At 41.0% G+C, this 26,279-nt stretch overlaps 9 protein-coding genes across 9 annotated transcripts; 6 read left to right on the top strand and 3 right to left on the bottom strand.

Annotated features, from left to right (window-relative positions):
* Positions 1–210: 210 nt before the first annotated feature.
* Positions 211–802, top strand: IL334_004424 (uncharacterized protein; the record flags this gene model as incomplete). Its single annotated transcript, XM_062936142.1, has 3 exons — positions 211–364; positions 471–701; positions 774–802. The coding sequence occupies 3 exons, from the start codon at positions 211–213 to the stop codon at positions 800–802; spliced, it is 414 nt and encodes a 137-aa protein (XP_062792193.1).
* A 465-nt stretch (positions 803–1,267) lies between these two features.
* On the top strand, positions 1,268–3,873 carry IL334_004423 (uncharacterized protein; the record flags this gene model as incomplete). Its single annotated transcript, XM_062936141.1, has 6 exons — positions 1,268–1,427; positions 1,502–2,425; positions 2,497–2,739; positions 2,798–3,036; positions 3,108–3,374; positions 3,460–3,873. 6 exons carry the CDS (start codon positions 1,268–1,270, stop codon positions 3,871–3,873), a joined length of 2,247 nt encoding a protein of 748 aa, XP_062792192.1.
* Positions 3,874–4,576: 703 nt separating this feature from the next.
* On the top strand, positions 4,577–7,999 carry IL334_004422 (uncharacterized protein; the record flags this gene model as incomplete). Its single annotated transcript, XM_062936140.1, has 9 exons — positions 4,577–4,584; positions 4,668–5,021; positions 5,122–5,393; positions 5,466–5,787; positions 5,846–6,405; positions 6,462–6,625; positions 6,680–7,321; positions 7,413–7,615; positions 7,678–7,999. 9 exons carry the CDS (start codon positions 4,577–4,579, stop codon positions 7,997–7,999), a joined length of 2,847 nt encoding a protein of 948 aa, XP_062792191.1.
* Positions 8,000–10,752: 2,753 nt separating this feature from the next.
* On the top strand, positions 10,753–12,599 carry IL334_004421 (glutaredoxin; the record flags this gene model as incomplete). Its single annotated transcript, XM_062936139.1, has 3 exons — positions 10,753–11,751; positions 11,835–11,925; positions 12,001–12,599. The coding sequence occupies 3 exons, from the start codon at positions 10,753–10,755 to the stop codon at positions 12,597–12,599; spliced, it is 1,689 nt and encodes a 562-aa protein (XP_062792190.1).
* A 487-nt stretch (positions 12,600–13,086) lies between these two features.
* Positions 13,087–14,763, bottom strand: IL334_004420 (uncharacterized protein; the record flags this gene model as incomplete). The annotated part of the gene is made up of 8 exons (XM_062936138.1): positions 13,087–13,233; positions 13,319–13,410; positions 13,551–13,652; positions 13,725–13,765; positions 13,857–13,952; positions 14,105–14,187; positions 14,315–14,380; positions 14,467–14,763. 8 exons carry the CDS (start codon positions 14,761–14,763, stop codon positions 13,087–13,089), a joined length of 924 nt encoding a protein of 307 aa, XP_062792189.1.
* Positions 14,764–15,347: 584 nt separating this feature from the next.
* On the top strand, positions 15,348–18,168 carry IL334_004419 (uncharacterized protein; the record flags this gene model as incomplete). Its single annotated transcript, XM_062936137.1, has 6 exons — positions 15,348–15,671; positions 15,809–16,504; positions 16,586–16,839; positions 16,929–17,412; positions 17,476–17,596; positions 17,657–18,168. 6 exons carry the CDS (start codon positions 15,348–15,350, stop codon positions 18,166–18,168), a joined length of 2,391 nt encoding a protein of 796 aa, XP_062792188.1.
* A 246-nt stretch (positions 18,169–18,414) lies between these two features.
* IL334_004418 (uncharacterized protein) lies at positions 18,415–19,542 on the bottom strand (the record flags this gene model as incomplete). Its single annotated transcript, XM_062936136.1, has 3 exons — positions 18,415–18,552; positions 18,737–18,905; positions 19,088–19,542. The coding sequence occupies 3 exons, from the start codon at positions 19,540–19,542 to the stop codon at positions 18,415–18,417; spliced, it is 762 nt and encodes a 253-aa protein (XP_062792187.1).
* A 518-nt stretch (positions 19,543–20,060) lies between these two features.
* On the bottom strand, positions 20,061–23,925 carry IL334_004417 (uncharacterized protein; the record flags this gene model as incomplete). Its single annotated transcript, XM_062936135.1, has 2 exons — positions 20,061–23,642; positions 23,731–23,925. 2 exons carry the CDS (start codon positions 23,923–23,925, stop codon positions 20,061–20,063), a joined length of 3,777 nt encoding a protein of 1,258 aa, XP_062792186.1.
* Positions 23,926–24,323: 398 nt separating this feature from the next.
* IL334_004416 (uncharacterized protein) lies at positions 24,324–26,157 on the top strand (the record flags this gene model as incomplete). The annotated part of the gene is made up of 5 exons (XM_062936134.1): positions 24,324–24,328; positions 24,499–24,690; positions 24,768–24,904; positions 24,981–25,343; positions 25,415–26,157. The coding sequence occupies 5 exons, from the start codon at positions 24,324–24,326 to the stop codon at positions 26,155–26,157; spliced, it is 1,440 nt and encodes a 479-aa protein (XP_062792185.1).
* Between the last annotated feature and the right edge of the window lie 122 nt (positions 26,158–26,279).

Here is a 26,279-nt window from a genome sequence, read left to right as displayed (position 1 = left end):
GATTGAATTCGTCCCAATATGCTCACCCGAACTATCAACAAGATTCAGCTGTCGAATGGGCTATTGGGTATACATCGACGAGAATACGTCGTCAGAGCTAAGAGTTTCAGTGAAGAAGCCGAGTGTAACTCCTTTCTGATATGACGTCGACATCGCTCGACGTAATACTAGAAATTTGTCTGATGAAGGGAAGTTCATTCGGACCATAACATGGCATGGCGTCTCTATTGCCCAAGAATATCAGCTATCCCGGTCAGCAAGACAAGTGCACCGATAAGTCAGTCCATCATCTCTCGACCAAACCAAGCCGAATTATTCGTCATCGTAACCACCCATATATCAAACATCCAGACTCGACACAATGGTAAGCTGCATTTGCATATATTTCCTATTTTTAACAGAAGGATACTATACGAGTACACCAAGTTCGTCATTTCCGCGAAGTCATAGAGGCTGACACCTTCCACAAGGTGCCTGTCATTCGAAACGAGCACATCCCTCTCAGCCTCAACGTCATGCTCCCACCGTGATAGTCATCGATAGACCACCTGTAGTCATCAGCGGAACACCCAGGCGCCGAGGTACAGGTAGGGTGATGTTTCACGATCCAACACTATGTACACCCACAAGAACAACCATTGTGACATCGACGAGGGCTTCGAAGAAGCCATCTGACATCGTGAGATCGCCCGGTTGGCAAGGTAGGCAGAAAAAACACAGTAGAAGATAGATCAGTCTCCGCAGTACCTGACTTATAGCTCGTCTGGGTGCAGGATGTTCTCGATATCTCAATCTCGCTTAGCGTAATCATGTATATCCATTTGATATCGTATCTGTTTCTTCCTTCGACATCTCGGTGTGTCCGAAAGCTGTCTTGCATTCTTGGTCAGCCTTTTCGACGGGGAAATTCGAACATAAAATCATTTCGTCGCCAATGTCTACATATAGGATGATTCTCCACAGGACACATCGCCCAATATTTTCTTTGCCTTCGCTCACTGCATACTCTACAGATCATGCATTTCACCACCAATTGTATGTATGATATTCTCGGGTTAAGATGAATGATAGCTTGACGTGGCATTATTACCACCTTTCAGTGATCGGCGGCGATGTCCACCTGTGAGCTTTTGATAATGAATAAACCTCGTTCAGAATCAAAGATTTCAGAGATTTCTGGTCCACTTCTTACCGATTAATTTCTGAATTTCATCTTTTATAAACCCATCAATTCTACTTACACATTCAGCTATAGGTAAGACTCAACATGTCTGATGATAACAAGGAAACACTCTCTCTGCCCATACCGGGTAGCTCAACCGAACTATCCAAAATCATGGAAGAAAAACCATGGATATTAGCTACTCAAGGTGATGAACAGGTTTCATCAAAAGCTTTACAAGTCGCTAAAGATATATTTGATCTTGGTGAGTCAAATTGTCTCTACGAACGACTCTGTATTCCTTGTAGTATATACTGACCCCCGTGAATGATCTTCAAGGAGTATCACTGGAAAGCATATCTCATCCTCATTTACATCCATTCCTCCTATCAATCCTCGAACCACCATCAATCAATTTACGTTCTTCATCCTCAAAGAAAGGAAAGGCCAAATCACCATCACCATCACCATCACCAATTCCAGATCCGGAATCTTTCTTACCATATACACCACTAAGTGTGCTGACGATAGATGGACTTGATCCTGAACAGATTTGGGCTCAACTTGAATTACGTGCTGAGGGAATATCAAAAGTGATCAAAGAAGTTGGTTCAGGTGAAAATAATTTAGAAGAACAAGATGCTCTACAAGATCAAGAATCCGATGACGATGATGAAGAAGAGGAGATGTCAATAGATGAATTCAGACATATGTTGATCGAATCTGGAGAATTAGAAGCTGCGGATATGGACGATGATGAGATCAAAGCTTTAATGGAAGACATGGACGATGAAGATAGTGAAGATGATGACGAGGATGACGAGGATGACGAGGATGATGAAGATGATGAAGATGGGATCAAGTTTAGAGATGAAGAAGATATCGGTGGAAGCGAAGAAGAGGACGATGACGACGAAGAGTCGCTTGATGTCGACGAATTCGACCTTGAAGACGAAGAAGATGAAGACGAAGATGAAGCCGAAGAAGGGGAAGATGGAGATATTCCAATGGATTATGAGAATGATATTGAGGAAGATGACAATTCCGCTCTGTTCGGTGCTGGACCATCTAAACCTCGAGGCAAGAAATCACATCCCACGTTGGATGACGATTTTTTCTCAATTGATGAATTCAATCGTCAGACTGAAGAAGCTGAAGCTGGTCGGCTCACTTCCGGTCGTTTGGGAGGTGATGACGAAGAGGATGAAGAGGATATACAGGATATTGGAAGTATGATGCTTTCAGGTGGCGGCGAAGATGAAGGTAAGTTCTACAAGTGTTGACTGTGTATCTCTGTCAGTCTCGCTGGTATATTCTGCTGACTCCGATGACAGATGTCATGTATTCTGATTTCTTCGAGAAACCAAGAGGATCAGCCAAACCCCAAAGCAGCGGTAAAGGCAAGAGTAAAGAGAAGAAGGGTAAAAGTAAAGGCAAAGGAGTAAGATTCGATGGAAACAACCCTCTGGACGATAATGAAGATGACGAAGAGGATGAGGAACAAGCGAGAGATGTCATGGGACGCCTGAAGGGCGATTTATTCGATAGTGACGATGAAGAGGAACAAGAGGAACAAGGTGAGTATCGTTTAAACTATTACATTTGCGCATCGAAGAAGCTAATAAACCTTGATAGACTTGTCAAATCATGAAAAACGTCAACTCGCTCTTGCCAAGGAAATCGCTGAATTGGAATCTGAAGCCATTGGACCCAAAGATTGGACATTATTAGGAGAAGCGACTTCTAAGGCGCGACCTGAGAATTCATTACTAGAAGAAAATTTAGATTTCGAACAAGTTTCCAAAATCGTTCCTGTCATCACAGACGAGACTGTCAAAACATTAGAAGAGATCATCAAAACGAGGATTCTAGACGTAAGTCAGCTTTTGCGCGCGGGGTATCTGGTGTATTTGAAGCTGACCATTGTATTTGTATTTGGATATAGAATAACTTTGATTCGCCTGTTCGAGTTCGAGCTTACGAACCTACACCTTTCCTCCCTTCCAGATACTTCGAGTTGCAAGATCAACAATCCAATAAATCACTTGCACAAATATACGAAGAGGAATATCAAGCTGCTTCAACTGGTGGAAAAGTCAAAGATGTCCGTGATGAGAAATTGAAAAAAGCACATGATGAAATTGATAATATATGGAACGAAATTTGTTATAAACTTGACGCTTTGAGTAGTTTGAACTTTGTCCCTAAAGCTGTAAGTTATCTTTCGATCCATAGCGTGCAGTCTGAGTGCGAGAAATGGTGAACACTAGCTGATATACTCCCTATCCGTCGTATAGCCAAAAGCACAAATCACTACCATATCCGATTTACCTACCACATCAATGGAATCTGCTTTACCTACGACAACATCGACCTCAACGATGTTAGCACCAGAAGAGTTGTATGCACCTCCAACGTCATCTTCACTCGTTGCCAGATCAGAGTTGACTCCTGAAGAAGCTCAGCGTGCCAGACAAAAGAACAGGAAGGCTAAACAATCCGAACAGAAGAAGTTAGGTGGAATGGCTGAGTTATATGGCAAGAAGAAGAAATCTGTCAAAGAACAGAAAGAAGATGCGTTGAAAGACCTTGTCAAATCTGGTAAAGGCGTTACGGTTATTGGTAAAGGATGGAAAGAATCAGGTAAAGCAAAGAAGAGAAGTTCCAATGATGATGAGACAAGAGAGGATGGTAAGAGGTTGAAATTGTAGTGCATTTATTTGACCTGTCTCTGCTGCCTCATCATTTCCTGTATATATCATCGTTCACTCATCTCCCATGTCTCGTGTATGCATGGCGATGTCACCTGCTTGATGTCCAATGTGATCAATGCTGTTGTTGTTGATGTTGTTATCTAATGTTATTTATTCCGTTGTTGTTGTTTCTCACCTCCACTTTGATCGACCACGTCATTGGACACGAAAACAAAATCAACAAAAAAGATGGTTTGAACATATAACATCCACGTCTACCGTTACATCCATCTCTTTGCCATTATCAATACTACGAGTAGCAACGAAGAGATCGAGTCATATCTCCCGGCCGTACAACTTGACGCTGGTAGTATCATACACGAGAGACTGTTGACTGTCGGAGTAGCTCGTTGTCACCTCACATATCAAATAAAATAGCATCAACAAAGTCAAATTCGGCTATCCGGTATACGCATCTCCAAATACTTCCAAAAACCGCTGTTCAAACTGACGTCTCAACCCCTACCACCTTCTTCAAGAGGGTATCATCACCACCACCATCACCATCATCACCATCATCACCATCATCGAGGGGCTACCCGACCACGATCACTGTCCAGATCGTCATCATCCCCATCACCCCCGCCGTCAGATCTAGGTCAATCTTATTCTTCACCTAGGTCTTCTCCTCTTCCCTCTGGGGCGGCGGGTGCTGGACCAAATGGTGGGGTGGGTGCAGGACTAGGAGCAGGACCCAGTAAGCCACGAAAATCATTCTCTTCGTCTAATCGTCGTGTGAGAGCACCAAGTAGAGGTTCTCTGCCACGGTTTCAAGATCACGATCAATTGAGGACTCAGCATGAAAACGGAAACGGAAACGGAAACGGCAACGGCAACGGCAACGAGAATGCTGTAATAGAGGATAATTACAACCATAACGATAATGATAACGATAACGATAACGAAAACGAAAACGAACATGAAAATGGGTTCTCAACTCAATATGGTGCTTCAGCAAGTTCACCTTCATGGATAAGTGGAAGTGAAGATGGTGAATTTTTAGGTGAATTAGGTGGTGAAAAGACAGAAGTTGAAGATGAACGTAAAAACAATAAATCAAGTAGAACCAATAGGAGATTGAGCGAACATGTCGAACAAGATAGAATGTAAGTCTGCTTCTTTTCAGCTTATACAGATCATTATATCACTTCATATCACACGTGTGATTTCATGAGCTGACATATTGACTTCGAATACGAAAATTAGAGCATCGACTTCGCCTCTGCCAGGATCAACGAATAGAAGAAACGTGAAAGATCAACATCATCCAATGCCGTCCCCATATCACCTGTTTCCAATCAACGTAGAGCTGAGAGTACCTTTGTCTACGAATTCAGATCGAAAAGGAAAAGGAAAAGCTATAGATTTGAGTTTTAGAATTACAAGGAGAAGATGTGAAAATGCTATTCTACTCTCAGCTGTGATACTTGGAGTATGGAAACTTGGTCATCAATGGGATGAGAAAGCTTTAGCAGGAGGTGAGATCTCTCTCCCAAAGATTTCTTTTCTGCATAGGTCTGACTACAATGTTGACAATGCTTTTCTCGCAGAAATCAGTTTGTTGATAGGTTTATCAATCCTCTACACCACTTTAAGATTCCGTCCAACTCGGCAGAAACTACCATCACCTCAACCGTCTTCTAATGGTAGATCACCATCGCCGCAACTTGCCCCTCCTTCTATCTCTTCCACTATGATTCGCGATAGATCAGGTAAAAATACACTCAATAACTCTGCCAACGGCATGTCACCCTTCTTTGTCGGCAAGGAAGATCCTCGTTTGCGGACTGGGTCACTTACGATAGACGAGGATGGTTTGGTCGGTCTGGGTGGAAGGGGTTGTTTGTGGGGCACAGAACCTAGAGAATACAGGTAAGCTCTCTCTCCGAAATGTCAGACCAAAACACAGCTTAATCGTTTCCCATCGCAGAGAATGTCTTGACGACGGAATTTTCTTCGCGCTTCTCCTGGCACCCCTGGTAGCATCTGCTTTATTACACGCCGCCTTGAACCAACTCGCTTCAAACCCAAGTTCTCCTTTACCCGATAACTGGAAAATCGAGTTCCCACTTGTATTACCTTCGACGCCTGTTCGAAAACTTCCAGGAGAGAACTCGATCCAATTGATACCGACTGACACTGTACAAGCTCTGTCAGCTTTAGTGACTTCTCGAAGAAATTTGGTTCAACTGTTCACTCTGTGCGGTTTCGTCCTCCTTGTTCACCTGACAAAATCACTTTACGTAGAGATCAAATTATCGAAGAATAGCCTTATTTCATCCCCACCAATATCATCCGTGACGCTTGAAAGGGAAAACAGTGATCACTCTCGATTTTCAAATCAACAAGCGAGTTTTGCTGGAACATATTGGCTCAGATTAGGAGAGTGGAAACGTACACGGAGTGTTGTTGGATTCTCTTTTCTAGTGACCGGATGTTGTGTGATTGTGAAAATCGTTACGGCTATCATCGGCAGGGGTGTATGGAGCGGTAAGTTTACTTATTCTGCAATCACCAAATCTGATTACGCTGATAAGGTTGCGCAGACATGTCGCCTTCTGATATTGTCATTGCGACTCTTTTCTACCAATTCAGTCTATACGTGTGCGTCAGATTGGCGCGAAGGGGTTTCACTCTTGGAGAGCTAGGAGTGGTATGTAACGCTGCGACAGCTTTGTTCATGGAGACTGTCAACTTGACAAGGATGAAGGTGAGCATCTGGTCGTCCAAAGAGCACACATTCAGCTAATTGTATCGTCCAAAGATTGTCCTACTGCAAATACCTTATATCAAGACGTACCGACTTCCCACACCGTTACTTACATTTCAGCTCGCCCTCATTCCTGGATCTTTGCTTGCAGGTTTCCTACTATCACCTTTGCTGTATCTATCGCGAAATCTCGCTCAAAAACCCGCCCATCGATTACGATTCCCACACGAAAAGCCAGTTCATCGTCGACTCCTGGCTCTTGGTTTCTACGCCGGATCAGCGTTGGTCTGCGGTGGATTAGTTGGAGTATGGACACAATGGTTATTGAACGGTAGAAACCCATGGGTTTGGATCGTATATTGGTTCTTCGAAGGTAAACATGCCTGGACTCGACCTGTTTTGATTAGTTACTGGGGTGCATTAGCGGCCATTTCAGTTGCTGGATGGAACAGACAATTGAGTAGAGCGAGAAGACATAAAAGGTATACTGTTCCCGGAACGACTTCTACAAGAGGTGAAAATCCTAATAATACCCCTCAAGGAAACATCCAAGCGCCAGGAGAAGCATTCAGTGGTGTAGCAAGTTCGATGATGGATGCTGCCGATCAAAGAATGCCAACGTTGTCTGTCAACGCCAGAAGAAAATTCTTTCATGCTTTAGCAGTGGTCATGTTCATACCTGGAATAGCGGTCGATGTGAGTTGCAGACTTTATCTTCATCTTAGTCCGATATCCCTTCCTTAGAATGAGTATCGAAGATTTATACTAAAAACGCTTGTCATTTCAGCCCGCTTTCACGCATTTATCATTCAGTGTAGCTTTTGCAGCATTTAATTTCGCTGAATACATCCGTTATTTCGCTTTATGGCCTTTTGGAGTATCAGTTCATTTGTTCCTGAACGAATTTCTGGATCATAGAGATTCTGGAACGGCTATTTTGAGTCATTTTTACTTGTTAGCTGGTTGTGCTTCACCACTTTGGCTTGAAGGGTGAGTTTGATACATCGCTTTGACTGTAGGGATCTTGCTGACAGAGTGTGTGTATGGGTCAGACCATCGGAAATATTATCGTATTTCGGAGTTCTCTCGTTAGGTATCGGTGATGCACTCGCCAGTATAGTAGGTAGAAGAATAGGTAAAGTGAAATGGACTTCTTCATCAGGTAAAACAGTCGAAGGGAGCATCGCATTCCTGTCATCAATGTTGATATCTTCAGGATTACTTTGGTTATTCGGTCTCACAACTTCATTCAGATCAATACCATATATCATAACTACAACCCTGGCAACAATGTTGGAAGCCTTTTCGGATCAAAACGATAATTTGATTTTACCGATGTATGGTTGGGCTTTAGGTATATTATTAGGTGTATAAAAGTGGGAGAGAGAGTCAGTGGCGAAGCGTACGTAGTTGGACACTATCCGTCATCTACAGATTTGATGCATTATCATATCACAGTAAATTCAAGACGTTCGGCCAAGGGAAGGAAGATGAAAGAATCAGATCCGATGGACACTTGATAGCATACGATCGATATCCAATTACGGATTTGTTGTTGACTCTGGATGTGCCGGTGACTGATATACTTGGGATTTATGATTTTGCATTTGGCTTTTTAGTCGGTTTATGATCATGATCAACATGAATTTTTCGTTAACCTTTCGTAAAAAAAAAAAAGGGATAACTAAAAGTTAAATAGGGAAGATCGAAAAGATCGTCCTAGCTCGGCGTTTGTTTTACTTGTTCTTGTTACTTATTAGTTATTTATTAGGGATATTACGATAAAAACCATCAACGTAAATAGGGGTGAGTTGATTTTTAAGTCTAATAGTGATATTGTCTATTGGATTTTATTGACAAACACGATATCAAAAGATGGCTCGAACAAAAACTTGCCAAGGGCTGATTAGTATTCACTTAGTAAAATAGTAAAATACTCGAATCGATCATGTCGATCAAAAGATCAAAAGATCAAGAAACGCCAAATGCTCGTACTTTCAAGTGAATACGTTATTCGTATTTCATGTTACGTCACGTTGTGTTATGGGCTTGGGTTTATATATGGGTTTCCTGATACAAGCACATTTTATCGCTTTATCGCTTTATCGCTGTCGCCGAGGCGATCCAGTCAAGATCGAGACCGAATCCAGTAAGAATATTAGGCCCCCACGCCAAGGACTGAGAGTGCCTCAATCGCGTGCCTACAATAACGATTATTTGGAGCAGAAGACTGGTCAGGGCCTCTATGGAAGGAATGTATTGCCGCATCCTTGATTCCAACGTCCAACGTCCAGCGTCCAACGTCTGTCAATCGAGCGCCAACATCTTCTTCTTTGAGCACTGTTGGTCCCAACCGTCCACAGCCAGTCGCGTTATTGGCTGATTATAGTCGTCAATTCGGATTGATGGGCGTCAACCAAAATACCTATAAACAAATAAGGTGCAAAAGACCCAAAAACAAAACAAGAATGAAATGTTCCGGATGTCTCAGATAAAGAGTATCGGATCCAAAAGCTTATTTTCATGTCACGGCGTAGGCTCACAGATGGTACTCAAAGCACTTTGTTTTACTTACTTGACTATTATCATGCGCTACTTTTGAAAAACAACATCATGGGAATCTGTATATCCAGCTTGTTCTCGGAAGTATCTCCAGCCGAATCATCAAGAGCTGCAGTCAAAGGAAAACTTAGAAATGAAGGAACGAAAAGCGGAGAGGATAAAAATCATCACAGGGATAGGAAATCGGTCTTCGGACTAATTAAGGTTGATACTCCGTATCATCGCTGTTCTTTTCTTCTTCTAAATCTCTCGTTCTTCCACGAGGGTCCCAGTTTAGGGTCCCACATTTACTCTTTAGTGCAGGTGCAAGTGCGACATGACGATGAAAGGCGTAAACAGAAACAGCGAGAAGAACCGAACCTTGGAGAGTTCACGTCCTGGGAATGGAATGGAATGGGAATGCATCATCACCTGTTGTTGTTTTTATTCGTCCGCCGAGAGCTTCTTCTTTCTTCCCACTCTTTGTTTACCTTTTTTCTTTCTGGAAATGTCATTCCGTGATTCACATTATAAGGAACTAAAAAAGAAGCTTACAGTTGAGACTAAGAAATATAGTATGAAAATCCTATACCATGTATACATGAACACATGAACACATGAGATGGGACAAATATAAATATAAAATAATATGAAGATAAACAAAGCGGCAGATGGACCTCAACAGTAGAGTATATATATATATCATGGAACAGCAATTCCCTTGCAATTATTCATTGATCGACAGAGTGAATGTTTTTATTTATTGATATGTTGGTATGCATAGGACATCATAATATGTTAGAAAAAAGGGTATCCAGGATGGGAATATGATAATAATCTCAATAAAAGGCGCAAAGAGAGAGAGAGAGAAAGGGGGCAATGTAACGTAAACTCAACGTTGATTGTTTATTTCCCCTTTCCCTCTCTTGACATTATTACATAGACATATTATTGACCCAAGCCAAGATACTCAGTTGAGATTCAAAATTAGGAATAATCTGATGTATATATATACAAGTGATGCAAACATCCTGGTGTGACCATTGTCATCTCCATCCATCTCGAAACATAACATAGCATATAACCAAACAACAACATCAAACATCATCATAGACAAGTCTCACATCCGCAATCTTTTCACAAAAGCTGTGCATCTACTACCAGTACCTGTAAACTTCCACTCCGACATCGCCGAGAATCATTACCCTAACAAGATAAAACATTCACATTAATTGCAACAGCGCTAAAAAAATATATCCATTCCTCGCACATCCTACAGTTCCCAGTTTACACTTGATCATCAACAACAACAACAACAAGTACAAAGTACCTAACTGCGACTCCATCCTAAGCGAAACATTTCATTTATTTGTTTCTCTTTCTCCCTTGGCCTTATTGGAAACATAGGAACGATTAAATAGACACCAAGGACACGGATGCTCAATAATCATAACCATAACAACGACATCGACATCGACATCGTCACAACAAGGAACAAGAGGAACTGAACGTATAAACATATATAGCCCCTTTGCGTCGCCCCCTGCCCCGCATCACATCGCTTATAAGAAACGAAATTATACAATATGATCAGATCAACATCTTCACCATCTTCATCTGCATCATCATCGTCAACTTCAATAGCGAATTCACCTGGATCATTCTCAGCCCTAGGATTCACTTCAACGTCTGAATCAATACCATCGTCATCGTCATCATCAACATCTTCAGCTGTGACGGAGAAATTAGCTTCAATCTCATCATCATCACCTTATTCATCACCTAGAAGAACATTCTCGTTGCCATCCAAAATCAAGTTACCATTCTCATCCTCATCACCTAGATTGACTTCGTCACCCATGTTAGGAGGGTTAGGTTCACCGATGATCCCGTTACATTCACCCACCAGATCAACCGCCCGTAGGGTATCTTATAATATCAAAAGTCGAGCGTCACATTATGCTTTACCATTGAGCATAGGTGGATTTTTCACTTTAGCAGTATTCATTTACATGTCGTTGAACAAATCAAATGAAGTAAGTCAATTCAACAATGCATCAAAATTATCCTTATATGGTAGATCAAGATTCTCACAAGAAGAACATGCGATTAAACTAAAACAACATCAACAATATGATCAAGAATATGAACGTGAACACGAATATTCACACGGAGTACAACATCATATACCAGACAGTGAGAGGGATAATGGAGTTTCCTTGTTACTGATGGATGAAGAAGAATTAATCGCAGAAGATGATTTGTTCTGGGATACATATAAAGATCCAGAACCATTATCGATCGAAGAACAAAAATTACAAGATGAATTAAAAGCACACAAACAAGATGTAATCAATCAAGATAAATTACAATCTTTGCGTGCATTAATTTGGTGGTTGGCCGAAGGTGGTATCTTACCTAACAATTGGGAAGTGCCCACTAAAGCTTATTTGAAAAAAATAGGTGGAAGAGGCATGGAAAGATTGTTGGAAGATATCGATTCAGGTGAAGAAGGTGACGAAATTTTCGATAATGGTTGGGCAGAATTCGCCAATAGAAGATATAGAGTAGTCATCTTTTCAAAAGTGAGTCAATCTTCAATGCACCCTTCTTATACTTTGTAGGCAAAATAAACAAGTCGCTAATCATTATCGTTCTTGCTCCCTAGACCCACTGTCCTTACTCGAGGAAAGCTAAATCAATCTTTGGTGAATACCACATTTCACCTGCGCCATTCATCATCGAACTTGACCAAAGATGTAAGTGTACTTGTTTACTTTTAATTTCAACTAATACCCGTAAGACCACGCTGACCATATCATTTCCTCTCTTAGCTGATATGGAAAAGATTCAAACTCTCTTACAACGGTTGACGGGTCGTCGAACAGTTCCAAATGTCTTACTTGATTTCGTCTCTATCGGTGGATCAGATGACGTGACTCTGATTCACTCCGAAGGTGGTTTACAAAGACGATTAGAAGATATGGAAGTGTTACCTTTCTCCAGAAGAAGGAGACCTACTGTACCGGCTCCTCCTCCTCCAGTTGAACCCGTAGCTGTAGTCGAACCTGAGATCATCAATGTCAACGTCCAAGAAAGAGAGATTGAACAACCATCAGAAGACGAGTTGGTGATCAATGGTAATTTCTATGAAGAAGAATCGACCGCTTCACAAGATGTCCCTTCTGAATTCCTAAACACAGTTCAAGCTCAATCAACAGAAATAGAAGGAGAATCAATGAAGACTGATACAGATGAAGATCAAGGTGATTTTATGAAGAACGTAAAGAGAGATTTCTCACCCATGATACAAAGGAAAGAAACCAACGCTGAAAAACTTCAAAAACGGCAAACTCCAGGAATATCTACTCTCGATATGATATCAAGAGATCAAACTGGGTCCTGGAAAGAAGGTGGTATTCTCGCTGCTTGATCAATTCACCGATTTTATCTTTTTATTCAAATTATTTTGGGTTATTCTTTTTGTCTATGTTTTCAATTTCTTCAATGTTCGATGTACAAACTACATCCCCTTTCTCCTGTCATTCACAGACAAGATATACTCTGTCCAGGTTGATTATACCCTTATTTTGTTCTTTCATACCCCAGATTCCAATACAATACATATACATGTTGTCGACATACACTGAATCAATACATGCATTCTCAAAGACTATATCAACGATGTTGCAGAGATCTTTCACGTTGGATGACTTGGAGTATTTGTCAAAAGGTCGACTGGTGTGAGGGAGTATCGGTCAGTGTGACAGAACAGAAGTCTCGATAAACGATAGTAGATGAGAGGTGATATTTATACATGAACTCTGATTCTGATATAGGATATATTCAATATAGTGTTATACATGACTCCTATGTCCGCCTTTTATCCTGCTGTTTTGACAAGTGAGATTAAATGCTTTTTACCACCTTCTTCCACCTCTTAACATCCTTATGAATCCACCTCGTCTCATAGCCAAAGCAGCACCTAAACCATATACTATACCACCCAAATGACCCGCTGAATCAGTTCCTGAATTAGGTCTGAACAATGCACCGTAGAAATCCCACTGTACAAATGAAAAGTATATCGTGATAGAGTCAGTCGGAGTATTTATACTTTTGTTATTCACGGAGAAGATGAATGCTACGTACAGCAAATATACCACTGATCGCCACCCATACAGGCATCGGTACGACGAAAAACATCAATACTGTAGATTGAGGAAACATTGCTCCGTAAAAAGCTACCAATCACACGTAGTTCATCATTAGCCCAATCGATCTCATGTATCTTTGAAGACCAATGCCGAGTATTCATTTTTAACTTTTCATTTTGGTCACTTGACACTCTTGGAATGGATGGATTAACAAAGCGTCAACTCACATAAACAAGCGTAGATTGCACCTGAAGCACCTTCACTTCCCCACCATCTATCTTTCTTCAATCTATGATATGTTAATGAAGTGAGAGAAGAGAACACTCCGGCTATATCACGCAGAAATATTCAAAGTCACCAGTCAGCTGTGAAATATGAGCTGTCTATTTTTTTCAACTGACCACCTAGATATAAACCAAGGAAAGCTGATGAACCCATTAGACTACATAAGTTGTCAAATCAAATCAAATTAGCTTCTCCGTAATGAGGTGAAGCTGACCTGAACTGAAAAGCTGGTAGAAATGAATACTCACCCCGCAGCTGCAGGAGCTAAGAAGTACAATCCCAAACAATTAACGAATATATGTGTTCCTGACATATGTGAAAAAGCCGAAGTGACCAATGTCCATCTATCATTGCAGTTAAAAGGGAGAAAAAGTAAGCGATGGGCTATTTCAGATTTTGACAAATTGCACAATTTGACACAATCTTGTTTTCGTATGAATAAAATGTGCTGTTATAGCCGGCAAAGTGAACAGTGAAGTCTGGAAATTACACTCACACTCGACCAGAAAATACGTTGACTTCATTCAAGATGAAATTTTGTTGTAGGAATTTGAATAAAGTTGGATCTCTAAATCTTTGCTATAGAAGCCCAACACAGGCCCAGATGATACATATCAGCTTTCTGTGATCGTGATTCTAGTGAATTATGATGATTATGAGGCGTTTCTTTGTCCAAAAAAAGTAAACCCCCCAAGAATTCACTTACAGCACTTGAAAGAGCATATTGCCATAATAAGAACACACCACCATTTATACCTATCAAACCATATACCTAATTTGCATACATTATCAGCTCAACAGTTCCAGGAATCCAACCGGATCGGTTATGGAGGACATTGTAATGGAAATCCAGCTTACAAGTGTCATAGTTGGTATTCTATCTATTCTGCCTCTTAATCTAGAAAACCAATTTCCACCACCTCTCCCGCCACTGCCTCCGTAATTGCTATATCCTCCATTCCCTTTGGGGAAGTACGTCGATCGCAGCAATCCCCTCGAAGTGGACGCAAATGTCCGTCGTGATAGAAGATGATTGGTGAGGGATCTCGAAGAGGTCAGACGTGAATTGATAGTTGTGGAAGCGATGGCGGGTGCTTGAAGATGGATGGATCGGAAGGAAATAGGTTTAAAAGATTGTATAGGCGATTGACGCATTGCTTGGGTCAGTCCCACACTCATTCGGATAGACATCTTGTAGGACTCGCAACCTTTATTCAGCACGACCTATCCACCACTATCGAGTTGTTACAGAAGATGAGAGAATGAATGATATGATGTATAGATGTGAACAGATATGGCCTATAAAAGTCCTTTTTTAGATTGTTCTTTTTGTATAAACACGATCATCCAGCTGATTGAAAAAGTGATGACGTCGACATTTGTGGTTTGCCACGTGGTAATCCTTCTGCGACTGAAAATTGTTGACAAAAAATTATCATATTGAATTCATGGTATATATCGAGTGTTATGAACATACTCTTGTCTGCTGAGCATTCAAACGGTCTTGACAGCTTACCTTCGATCGCTCAAGGACGTCCAACTAGAGTAGGAGAAATTCTCGAAGGAGCACTGTCGAGATAAACATCGGGAGTTACTTGTTTTACAACACACCTCTATTCGAGTGTCAATTCTCCTTGACTCACCTTGCCACCTTTTGAACGCCTTGCACAGTATATCCAGCTTCGACACCAGATAGGTCCCAGGCCCCTTTCACTTTCACTTCCATTCAACCAACAAAGATGTCGTTCCCAAAAGTATACACGGTCAACGGACCTTCTTCTACCTCATCAACATCATTACCATCGTGGATAGCAGTGAAAACCAAAACGAAACAAAAAGGACCCAACAAGAAGAAACGTACAAAAACTCAACATACCACCACTGATCTAGAATTGATACAAGATTTTTCATTCCCTGGTTCTTCGATAAAAATCAAAACTACCCCAGACGGTCAACATGCAATAGCGACCGGTACTTATAAACCAATGATAAAAGTTTGGGATTTGGAAAATTTAACTGTTAAATTTGAAAGAGTCACCGATGCTGAAAATGTCGATTTCGTCGTGAGTTCAATCGTTTTTTCCCTCTTTTGGGCTTTTTCCAATCTAAGGTCAACCTTGGGTAAATTGGTTATATCGTGTCCATATATTGAACTAGAACTCATCATTGACTAAATCTCAAACCTCAAACCTCATTACAGATCCTGTCATCAGACTGGACTAAATCGCTACATCTTCAACGAGATAGATCGCTCGCTTTACACACTCAAGGTGGATTACATCATTCCGTTCGACTACCTATCTATGGAAGATCGCTAGGATATCATTCACCTTCAGCAGATGCGATAATAGGATGTACTGGTACGGATGTTTATCGGTTCAACCTTGAAGAAGGAAGATATATGACACCTATATCAATAGCCAAAGGATGGGGAGCAGGAGAAAGAGAGGATGAGGTTGAAGGTGTTAATGTCGTAGATGTAAATCCAAGACATGGTTTATGGTCATTCGGTTTAGATGGTGGTGGGGGTGTAATTGAATTCTGGGATCCAAGATCAAGATCAGCTTTGACAAGATTAACTTTACCTTCTACAACTTTATTACCTGCACAAAATTATGATCCTTCTTTATCAATCCTAGCTCAACCAATACAGAAATTATCCATTACGGCTCTATCTTCACATCCGACAGATGGTCTTTCATTAGCTGTTGGAACTTCAACCGGCCATACTTTATTATATGATCTGAGAAGTCCAACTCCTTTCGCAGTGAAAGATCAAGGTTATGGTGAATCAATTAAAAAAGTAGATTGGCTAAGAGGTGGTGGTTCGCAAGAAGATTCAGGAAGAGTTATAAGTGCAGATAGTAAAGTTATAAAAGTATGGGATAAGTCAGATGTAAGTATCTTTTCCAATGTCAACGGGACAGAAAACCTCAACATCATGACTTTTCAAGCTGACATAGAGCTTCACACACAGCCTTCGACCAATCATCTATCTCTTCACCCTCCATCATCGCTAGTCGATTTACATCCAGTACCCCATTCAGGTGTACTAATGGTAGCATGTGATTCACCTCAATTATCATCGTACTACATACCTGAAATAGGTCCAGCACCGAAATGGGCAAGCTTCTTGGATAGTGTCACCGAAGAAATGGCTGAAGATTATAGTGGTTTGGGCAAAAGTGCTTATCAAGATTTCAAGTTTGTCGACAGGGCAGAGCTGGAAACGTAAGTTCAACTTTCAAATAGTGTTTATCGTCAATTCAAAGTGAAACAGACATAGCTGACGTTTGCTGATGTTTTTGTGAATGTGATAGTCTCGCTCTTACACATCTTATCGGTACACCAGCGCTCAAACCATATATGCATGGATACTTCCTTTCACTCAAATTATACACTACAGCTCGACTTATCGCCAATCCACAATCATACGCTGAATACAGAGATAAAATGGTCAATGACAAACTTAAAGCTAAATCTGAATCTAGAATTAGAGCAAGGAAGGATCAACCTAAAGTCAATAAAGCTCTTGCTGAACGAATTAGGAAAACTGAAGAAAGAGAAAAAGCTTTGGAAAAGAGAAAGAAGGAAAGGAAAGCAGAAAATATCGATCAAGAGGATCAAGAAGATCAAGAAGATCAAGAAGATCAAGAAGAAGATCAAGAGGATAGTGATAAAGAATCAGGTCCTGGTTTATTGGCTGATCCAAGATTCAAAGAAATATTCGAAAATCCAGACTTTGAAGTTGATGAAGAGAGCAGAGAATTCGCTTTACTCAATCCTGCCACTGCTGATAATAATGTAAGTCATCGCTGTGCGAAATAGATCGACATTTAGCGAGCTGACCTTTCCTTCAACGAATAGGCAAAGAAGAAGACTGCTGTTCAAGAGGAAGAAGATGATAGTGATAAATCATCTTCAGGGTTGGAGGACAGCGAAGATCAGGAAGATGGAGAAAGCGCAAGTGAAGATAGTGATGAAGGAGGTGAGTACAGCTATTGACGTGGTGGATCACCCGAAAGCTGACACAAATTTATGATTACAGATCTCAAACAATATGATCCTCGTCGACTTAAACCAACTGATCAAAAGAGGATGTTACCTGTTATACGATCGAACCCACAACTGGTGGTTGGGTCTTCTTCATCATCATCATCTTCGTCAAGGACGAATCAACAACCTACATTTGGACAAAGACTCAAATCCTCCAATTTATCAAACAATAAATCGAATGAATTCCAAGATGATCCAAGTGTATTGGCAATGCGAAAGTCAGCCGATGGTGGAATGGAAATGTCTTTCATACCTTCATCTAAACCACGCAGACCAGGTCAAGGTTCAGATGATGATGAACAAGATGAATATTCAGGTGGAACAAGAAGGAAAGAACGTGAACGTAAAATCGAAACTTTCGGTGCAGGTATGGAAAAAGGTAGAGAAGGTGATGATAATAATGGTAGCGATGATGATGAAGATAATGTTGAAGGTAGAAGTGGAAGAACGAAAAGAAGACATCCAGGTAGAAGTGCAAGTAAAAATGCATTCAGGAAGAGGTAATTACATATTGGTCAAGATGAAGAGAATGGTTTCACATAGGCTTTTTGGTGTATTTCATATATATTATATTATTCATATGTTTTCTACTTTACATATTTGCATGGATCAATTCGCGCTTATTTGATGTTATGAAGATTCACAACGTTCATTGATTTTAACAGTTATACTGACATACAACTACGGTCCCGTATCGACAGATATAGCTTAGTTAGGCAGTATTGTTCTGAGTACGTTCATGATTGACCATCAATTCGCAAGACCTGTTTCTTGAGGTATTTTATCATTCTTCCCATGAACGTCAGAATGACCTAAACCCATTTCTGGTTGAATCAAATTCCGTATTCTCTGTTTGAGTATTTTCAATTCTGGGAAACCACCTTCTGTCTATATGATTATGGGTATGATTTGAAAAGTTACGTGACAATCAGCTTCATTTGCTAGTTGGTAGAAGAAGAAAGCTGCAATACCCCTTTTTCCCCAATATTGAAAGATTATGTTTCGTGTGATTGTGTGATTGTGTGATTGTGTGATTGTGTGATGATAAACAGGATGTTTACATGTTACTTACCTTTCTATCCCAGACTAATTCATCTCCTTTCCCAATACCTATATCTACCCATACTCTGAATCTACCACCTGTTTCAGGTGCGTTGAGCGGTACGAGTGTTATTGACTGGATCAATGGATTAGGGAAAGTAAGGAATAATTCAGTTTGGATCCAAGTCGCTCTCGGTGCCCTAACCCAAGAGGAATGGGAATACCAACATCAATCAAACGATCAAATCAGTCAATCAGTCAATCAGTCAATCAATGGATTAATCAAATCAGTAAGCTGAATTCAAAATTCGTAATGCTTGTTGCAATCGCGAGTATTGCTGTAAGATAGATAGATGGATGGATGGATAGATGAATGACTCACCATCTACACCTATCACAAAATTCAATGACGATTTTAGGTTTGATATTCTCCAGTATAGGAGCTTTGATTTCGTTCTCAATCATCTCCTTTTCTCCACTATGATTTTGGCTCTGAGTCTGATTCTGAGTCTGAGTCTGAGTCTGAGCTTGAGCTTGAGCTTCACCTTGAGGATCCGCGTGAGCATCAGCTTGCGCTTTGAGCTGAGGAGTGGGCGGTCCGGTCATGGTCATTTCAGTAGCATGAGCAGCTTTAGAAGGTGGATCTACAGGTACAGGTAATTTCATCTTCTCTATTGAGTGTGATGAACTAGTACCAGCACTATTACTCGACGTTGAGATTGACGTCGAAGTTGTGGGTTCATCGTTATTAGGTAAAAGTGGTGGAGAAGGAGAATGGGCCATCGTGGATGTACTAGCTGGTTGAGGTTGATTGCAATCTTCACAAATTTCAGACATCTTGATATCAGCTAGTAAGCTTCTAAGTGGGCAGTGTTGTCTAAGGAATACCGAGCAGACAAAAAGGAGGAGACTGTAAGAATGATAGATGTGATGAGTAATACACCAGTGGAGCAGGATGAGAGTCAAAGTTAGTTACTGTGGAAAGTGGAGGGAGGGAGGGGGAATTCGGATGGACGAATAACAATGCAATATGACGAAATCAATGTTCATGATCAATTCGGAATGTCCACTTATCCCACTGATGGCTTGAAGACCAGTTATCATCGAGGACATGCACATGTGGAAACACCTTATGATGACAGTCTGCAGAGTGCAGTGGTGGGCGAACAATACCAGAAACAAAGATACGTGCAGCGATTCCTTCGTGATCCGAATCCGAATGATATATGATTTGGGTATATGAGTGCGTGATATATATAAATAATGAATAAAAACTTTTATGCCCCATATCCCATGTCCTGCTCCTAGCTCGCCACATCCTGCCTGAACACACCCATCTACGGCTTCATTTTGTTCTATCTACCTTGTCTATCCCTTATCTTCCTTGCCATCCTCTTCCTTCTATGAAACATGATCAATCCTACCAATCTCGAGTATCTTCTATTGATAGATTTCAATAATTCTGTTGGACCTTTTCTGTGTGGTGCACCAGTCAAATGATTTCTAACGGGAACATTTCCAAATAACGGTAAAACCACACCATAAGTTCTTCTTTTCCTTTGTCCTTCTTCTCCTCCCCTAGCTTCAATCGCAGTGTCTTCATTTTCATTTTCATCCGATTCAGAGATAGCCAATGGTAGCCAAGCTCTTCTGGCTTTAGCATCTTCTAATTGAGCATAAGCAGTATCCAATACCGATATGGTTAATAAAGAAGGTTTCCAAAGTACATCTGTTGGTCTCCAATTTGATAATAGTTTTAATTCTAATTCACTCATCGGATCAGATCTAGCTTCTACTGTGAAAGGTGATCTTCCATGGAAAACATGTCTTCTATTGGGTGGTCCAAAAGTAGGTTCAACGGGTCTATCCACAATACCAATGTCCATATCAACATCCATATCGCCATCCGATTCTAATCCTGATTGACCTTCATCTGTTATAGCTTCATCGATGAGTTGACTCATTTCTTCTTTTCCCATTTCTCTGTGATAATTAATATTGGTGCTGTTCAACTTATTGATCGATGGTAGACGTTTAGATTCTCTCATAGATTCATTTTTCCTAAATTTGATTTCTTCATAACGTTTCAATAAGATTTGATCAGCAATCATGAAAGCACCTTCTATATCACCTGTTCTAGCTAAAGCAACAGATAAATGATTATAATTTCCAGCGTCGAATCCAAATCCAGAAGATTCAACTTGGTTCCAAACTTTTTTGACTTCGTAGTATTTTCCAGCATTTGATAAACAATCTAAAACAATTGATAATGGTATACAAAGTATGTTATCATTACTTCGAGTGGGTCTCATCGCTTCCTCTTCGGAGTGACCATTTTCAGTCTCAGTCTTGGTGTTCAGAGGGGGTCTGAAAGAAGTTGTATCACAAGCAAATTGAAAAGTTTTATTCCAAATTTCCAAGACTTTCTCGACATCACCTGATCTTCTGTAGACATCCATTATTTGCGTATATGCATGAACACTCTCTTTCTGATCACCTTCGTTGATCAGGTCGAAATAAGTTTGAGCCATTTCGAAATTTTGATTTCTACCATGAGCGACGACCAGAGGACTGAAGATATTTTCGTTCACAGTCGCCTTCTCATGTCTTCTATCGGCTATATTACCTGCCTTGGCTTGTTTTGATACGTTTATAGCGAAATCATGTGCTTGCTCCAAAGATCTTTCGCCTCTTGCTTCTGCGAAAGATTTCACGATCATTCCGTAGGTCACACTTGAAGGTAGAACTTCTCGCTTGAGCATTTCATCATAGACAGCTCTGGCACTGGATCCATCTCCCAGCCTCATATATCCATGTAAAAGGATGGAGAACGCATAAGCATCGGGTCGAGGGCCACGTTTCTCTCTGGCAGCTTGATCCATTTCTTCATAGAGTTCTCTGGCATATTCCATCTCACCGGCGTCAGACGCGTTTTGAATAACAAGGGCCCAAGCTTGCCTGCTGGGTTCCCGAATCCTCCTAAATACGTTGATAACATGTTCGGTGGGAGCAGAAAGGAGAACCAAGGCTTTGATGATAGCAGAAGCGATCGATTTGTCTCTCTGAATGTCGGTTGATAGTTGCCTGTATCGTGTCAAAGCTGCCAGGAAATCTCCAGCTTCTACTTCGGCGTTAATTACAGCGGCGTGAGCAATGGCGTCCGGCTCGATACCAGCATCAATCATCGCTTTGAACACGTTCTCGGCGTTGACGGGATCACGTCGATGAGCGAATAATGAGATGAGGGCAGTGTATGAGTGGATAGTAGGGGACAGAGTAGAATTGACCAGATCATCGAATAATTTGACGGCAGCATTGACATTTCCTTGGTCTGCGTAGAGCTGTAATAAAGCATTATAAGGGTAGATTTGAGGTTCAATGTCGTTTAATTGATTAAGAACAGCTTGAGCTCCATCCGAATTATTCGCGTTTATATAAGCGGTAAACAAAACTTGCAGCGCTTGGGGGTTGCACTCGAAGTCCTTACCAACTCTATTTTCTAATATTGACATTGTATCAGCCACTCTTCCTCTGTAAGCATGGTAGCTTGCGGCTGTTATGCGATCTCTAAATGTAGGGACGTGCTTTGTGGATAATTCGTTCCATATCCTTTTCTCCTCTTCTATCCAGCCAGCTTGACCAGCCAGACGTAAAGCTTGAGACAAAGCATGATGAGTGAAATTTGGATACGCCTCGCAAACCCGTTGATACAGCTTCCAAGCATCTTTTGTCGATTCCGTCATCACCAAGAAGCAGAGATTGATTGCTGCTGTAGAGGGAACAGCGGTACCATTTTCTATGAATATATTGAGTAAAGTGATAGCATCCCTAATCCTTGATCTATCCCTGGTAAGTGCGATGAAGATGAATACTCCCAACGTTCTAGTTTGGGGATCTGAACTTCGGGCAAATTCGTCATTCCACCATTCTACCGGTGATCCAATTCGACTGAGAGCGTCAAAGAATATATTTGGGAATGCCATTGAATGTCCATGATGATGTTGAGTTGAATTGATAAGGTATTTGCGAAAAGCAAAAGATGATTGGCGTACGATTTCAATCAGATCTTCATTTCTTCCAGCGTTCAAAACTGCTTGTTCATATTCCTTGATCAGTGCGAGGTCGAAAGAAGGATAATCAAGATAATTTGTTGATTTTTGATCTTTTTCAGGTGATACTCTTTGTACACCACGATTTATAGCATCCATCATCTCTCTTAATGCCAAATCCCAATCACCCATTTGAATATAAGTGAGAGAAGCTATAACGTGCGTTGTAGGTTGAGAATGATATCCTGATTCATTAAAATATTGTATTCTTTCTAATATCTTTATAGCTTCTTCGTTTTCACCCATACTGATTAAAGCATAACTTCTTATAGAACAGATAAGTGATGATAAACCTTTTTGACGTGATTTAACAGCGGATAAAACTTCTGATAATCTATTTAATTTGGTTGATAACCAGATCCAATCTTCATGTTCGGCAGTCTGTTTAAACAAATCAAATATTGCTAATAGATTACCTATCGAACCTAGATGTGTTGTGTCGAAGTGGTTTTGATCAAAATCATGTGAAAAATGAGAAGCAGATTGAAATGCACCATTCCGTAATCGTGAATAGAAATCGTCTGGGAGAAGTGACCATTCATCTGGTAGATCTAGTGAACGAAAGAATCTTTTATCTTTGGTTATACCTGTATTAGCTGATGATTTCTTGCTTTTGTATTTTGATCGACGTGATGAAGGTGAATGTAACGATGAGGATGGGAGAGGTGAAGAAGACAAAGGTGAATTGTAACGATGATATGTAGATGATGATGAATCGGAATGATGTTCTTCATGATCGATGATCTGAGCGGCGCTAGCGGAATACATTCTAATACTATGTCGTCCGTTCAAAGATCTTCGCTCCAAAGATGGAGATGAAGTGGAAGCCTGAAAGTAGAACATGTCAGCTTCTGTCCGACCTACCATCCAGCTGTGAGCCGGTCTAAGTGGAGCGGCAAAGTGAGGTCGAACTCACTCTTGATATAATACCGGTACCGATCGATTGTGAAGCTACCGCGCTGTTTCGTCTGATCTGAGCCACCGCCACCCTCGAAGCTGTATCGAGATACCCATTCTGTACCAGACCCAGTACATGAGAGAGAGTGGTGTTCGATGGGTGGGCAAGGATGGCCCGTGATCGAGCGGTGAGCGGTAGATGAGGTGGGGGCATGAGGGATCAAAGGAAAAATGCAGTGAACGATGAAGAAGGCGATCTGGGATGTATACGAGCTCGTTTCGATGCAAATCGAGAGGGTTCGGGTTTGACTAGCGAGGCGATGACATACGATGGATCGATGTTGGTGACTGATGATGAGCTGTCTATGACTGACTACGCTGTAGATGAAGATGTCAATCCTGTTGACTATGATTGTGTATTGTATATTGAGAAGGGTGAAGATGCGATGTGGACGAATGAACAGTCGGGTAAAACAGCATTTCATCTTCATATTATATTCTTTTTGACTTTTTGGGAACATCCGCCGCCGACAGAGGTAATGAGATTACGTAAGTTCAAGCAAGTAGCACCCCGCTTGTTTAAATGGGTGACTTTTTTAAAAAGGACCCGAGATGAGGTGAGCGAAGGAAAGGTAAAACGCGTCAAAGAGAAAGAATGCAACATTGAATTTCATCCTCTCTCATCTTTAATACTTCCAACAGGTCATCAAATCATCATCGTCATCATCATGTGAGCTGGATAGTCCCGGCGATGTAGCGCCGTAAGTAGCTGATGGAGTCTTTAAAGGTCCACCGACGAGGCACCCGCTCAAATCACCTCCACCGAGGAGAAGCAGAACCAAGATCAAACTTCCTCTGAACCCAATCCAAAGGAAATCAAAGATCAAGCCGACCAACTTATCGCGGAAGGTAAAAAAGCTATAGCTCTCAAACAATGGGAGGAAGGTGTCAACAAGTACGGGGAAGCATTAGATCTCATGTGAGTGTTTGATTCAAAGATGACAGATCAGCTGCGGTTCCCAACTGCGCAGAACAGCTGATACAATGTATATGCAGGCGTCAGCTCGTAGGCGAAACCGATCCTTCCATGGCACCATTACTCCTAAGTTACGGTAAAGCATTGTACGAACTTGCTTTCTCTCAACAAGGCGTGATGGGTAAAGATGAAGGTTCAAAAGAAGCTGATGAAGCAGGTAAGTCAGCTAATTCGTTCATGTTCGCGTCGTTGGACAATAAGCACGAATAGCTGATCATGTGCGATCTCCCTAGTTCGACAAGGAGCTCTGGAAGAAGCACCAGCTAAAAACGGTAACTTCGTATTCTCAGCAGATCCCACTTCTGATGACGATGATGAGGATGATCAAGAAGTTCCCGCTGGATCAGAAGCCGGTCCATCAACATCAACATCTGTACCTGCGACTACGACTCCAGCTGAAGGAGAAGAAGGAGGAGAGAATGAAGGCAATGACGAACCTGAAGATGATTATAATGCAGCTTGGGAAGTGTTAGATGTTGCTAGAACAATCTACGCCAAGATAGTAGAAGACAAAGCAGATGGTGACGAAGGTAGAGACGAGAAATTGAATTTGGCAGATTGTTATTTAGCTTTAGGAGATGTTAGTTGTGAGACAGGTGAGTGATTTATTGATTTCATCTTAGTGGTGAAAAAATGTTCTTCACTAACTATATTCTATATGCATCAGAGAATTTCCCACAAGCAGTACAAGATTATACATCAGCATTATCACTTCAATCCGCTTTACTTCCATCCTCATCAAGACAATTAGCATCAACACATTATCAGTTAGCTACTGTACTTGAATTCACACCCGATCGTCGATCTGACGCTTTGGATCACGTCGAAAAAGCTCTCAGTGCGTTCAAAGAACGTTTAACTCAATTGGAATCTTCGGATCCTGATTCTGAGGAAGTCAAGAAATTGAGTGACAAAGAAAAAGAGAATGAAGTGAAAGATGTCAAAAACTTGATTGAAGATTTACGAGTTAAAATTGATGAGCTGAAAATTACTTCTACGACTCAAACAAATGATATAATCTCAAAATCAATTGATCATCTATGGGGTGGTCAATCATCAGATCAACCTTTATCTTCTGCTCCTGATAATGCTCCTGTAAATGATCTGACTTCAATGGTTAGAAAGAAGAAACCAAAGACTATCCCCACAGCCGCTCAAGCTAGTAAAGCCGTCGAAGAAGTTAAGAAAGTAGTAGGCGAAATGGTCCAAAACGCTCAACAAACTTCTGAACCTATAATTGAAGCTGGTAAAGAACAGCTTACAAATGTAGCTGAATTAGTACAGCAAAAAGCAGGTGAAGTAGCTTCGAGCGCAGGCGAATCACTTCAAAGTGCAGGTGAAGGTTTGAAGAGAGAGGGTGAACAAGACGAACAAGAAGAAAGGAAAAGTAAGAAAGCTAAAACCGAATAAGCAGAAGTAAAACAGAAAAGAAGTCAGGAATACGAAAGGGAGTTTCATGTCGTTAGCAGCAAGTATTATGTGTTTTCGACAGTGTCATTCAAGTTATAGTTTGATCCTTTTCAACTGTCCAT

The sequence above is a fragment of the Kwoniella shivajii genome, chromosome 5 (genome assembly GCF_035658355.1).
Source record: "Kwoniella shivajii chromosome 5, complete sequence".
Lineage (NCBI taxonomy): Eukaryota > Fungi > Basidiomycota > Tremellomycetes > Tremellales > Cryptococcaceae > Kwoniella > Kwoniella shivajii.
This window is presented reverse-complemented; position numbering and strand designations above follow the sequence as displayed.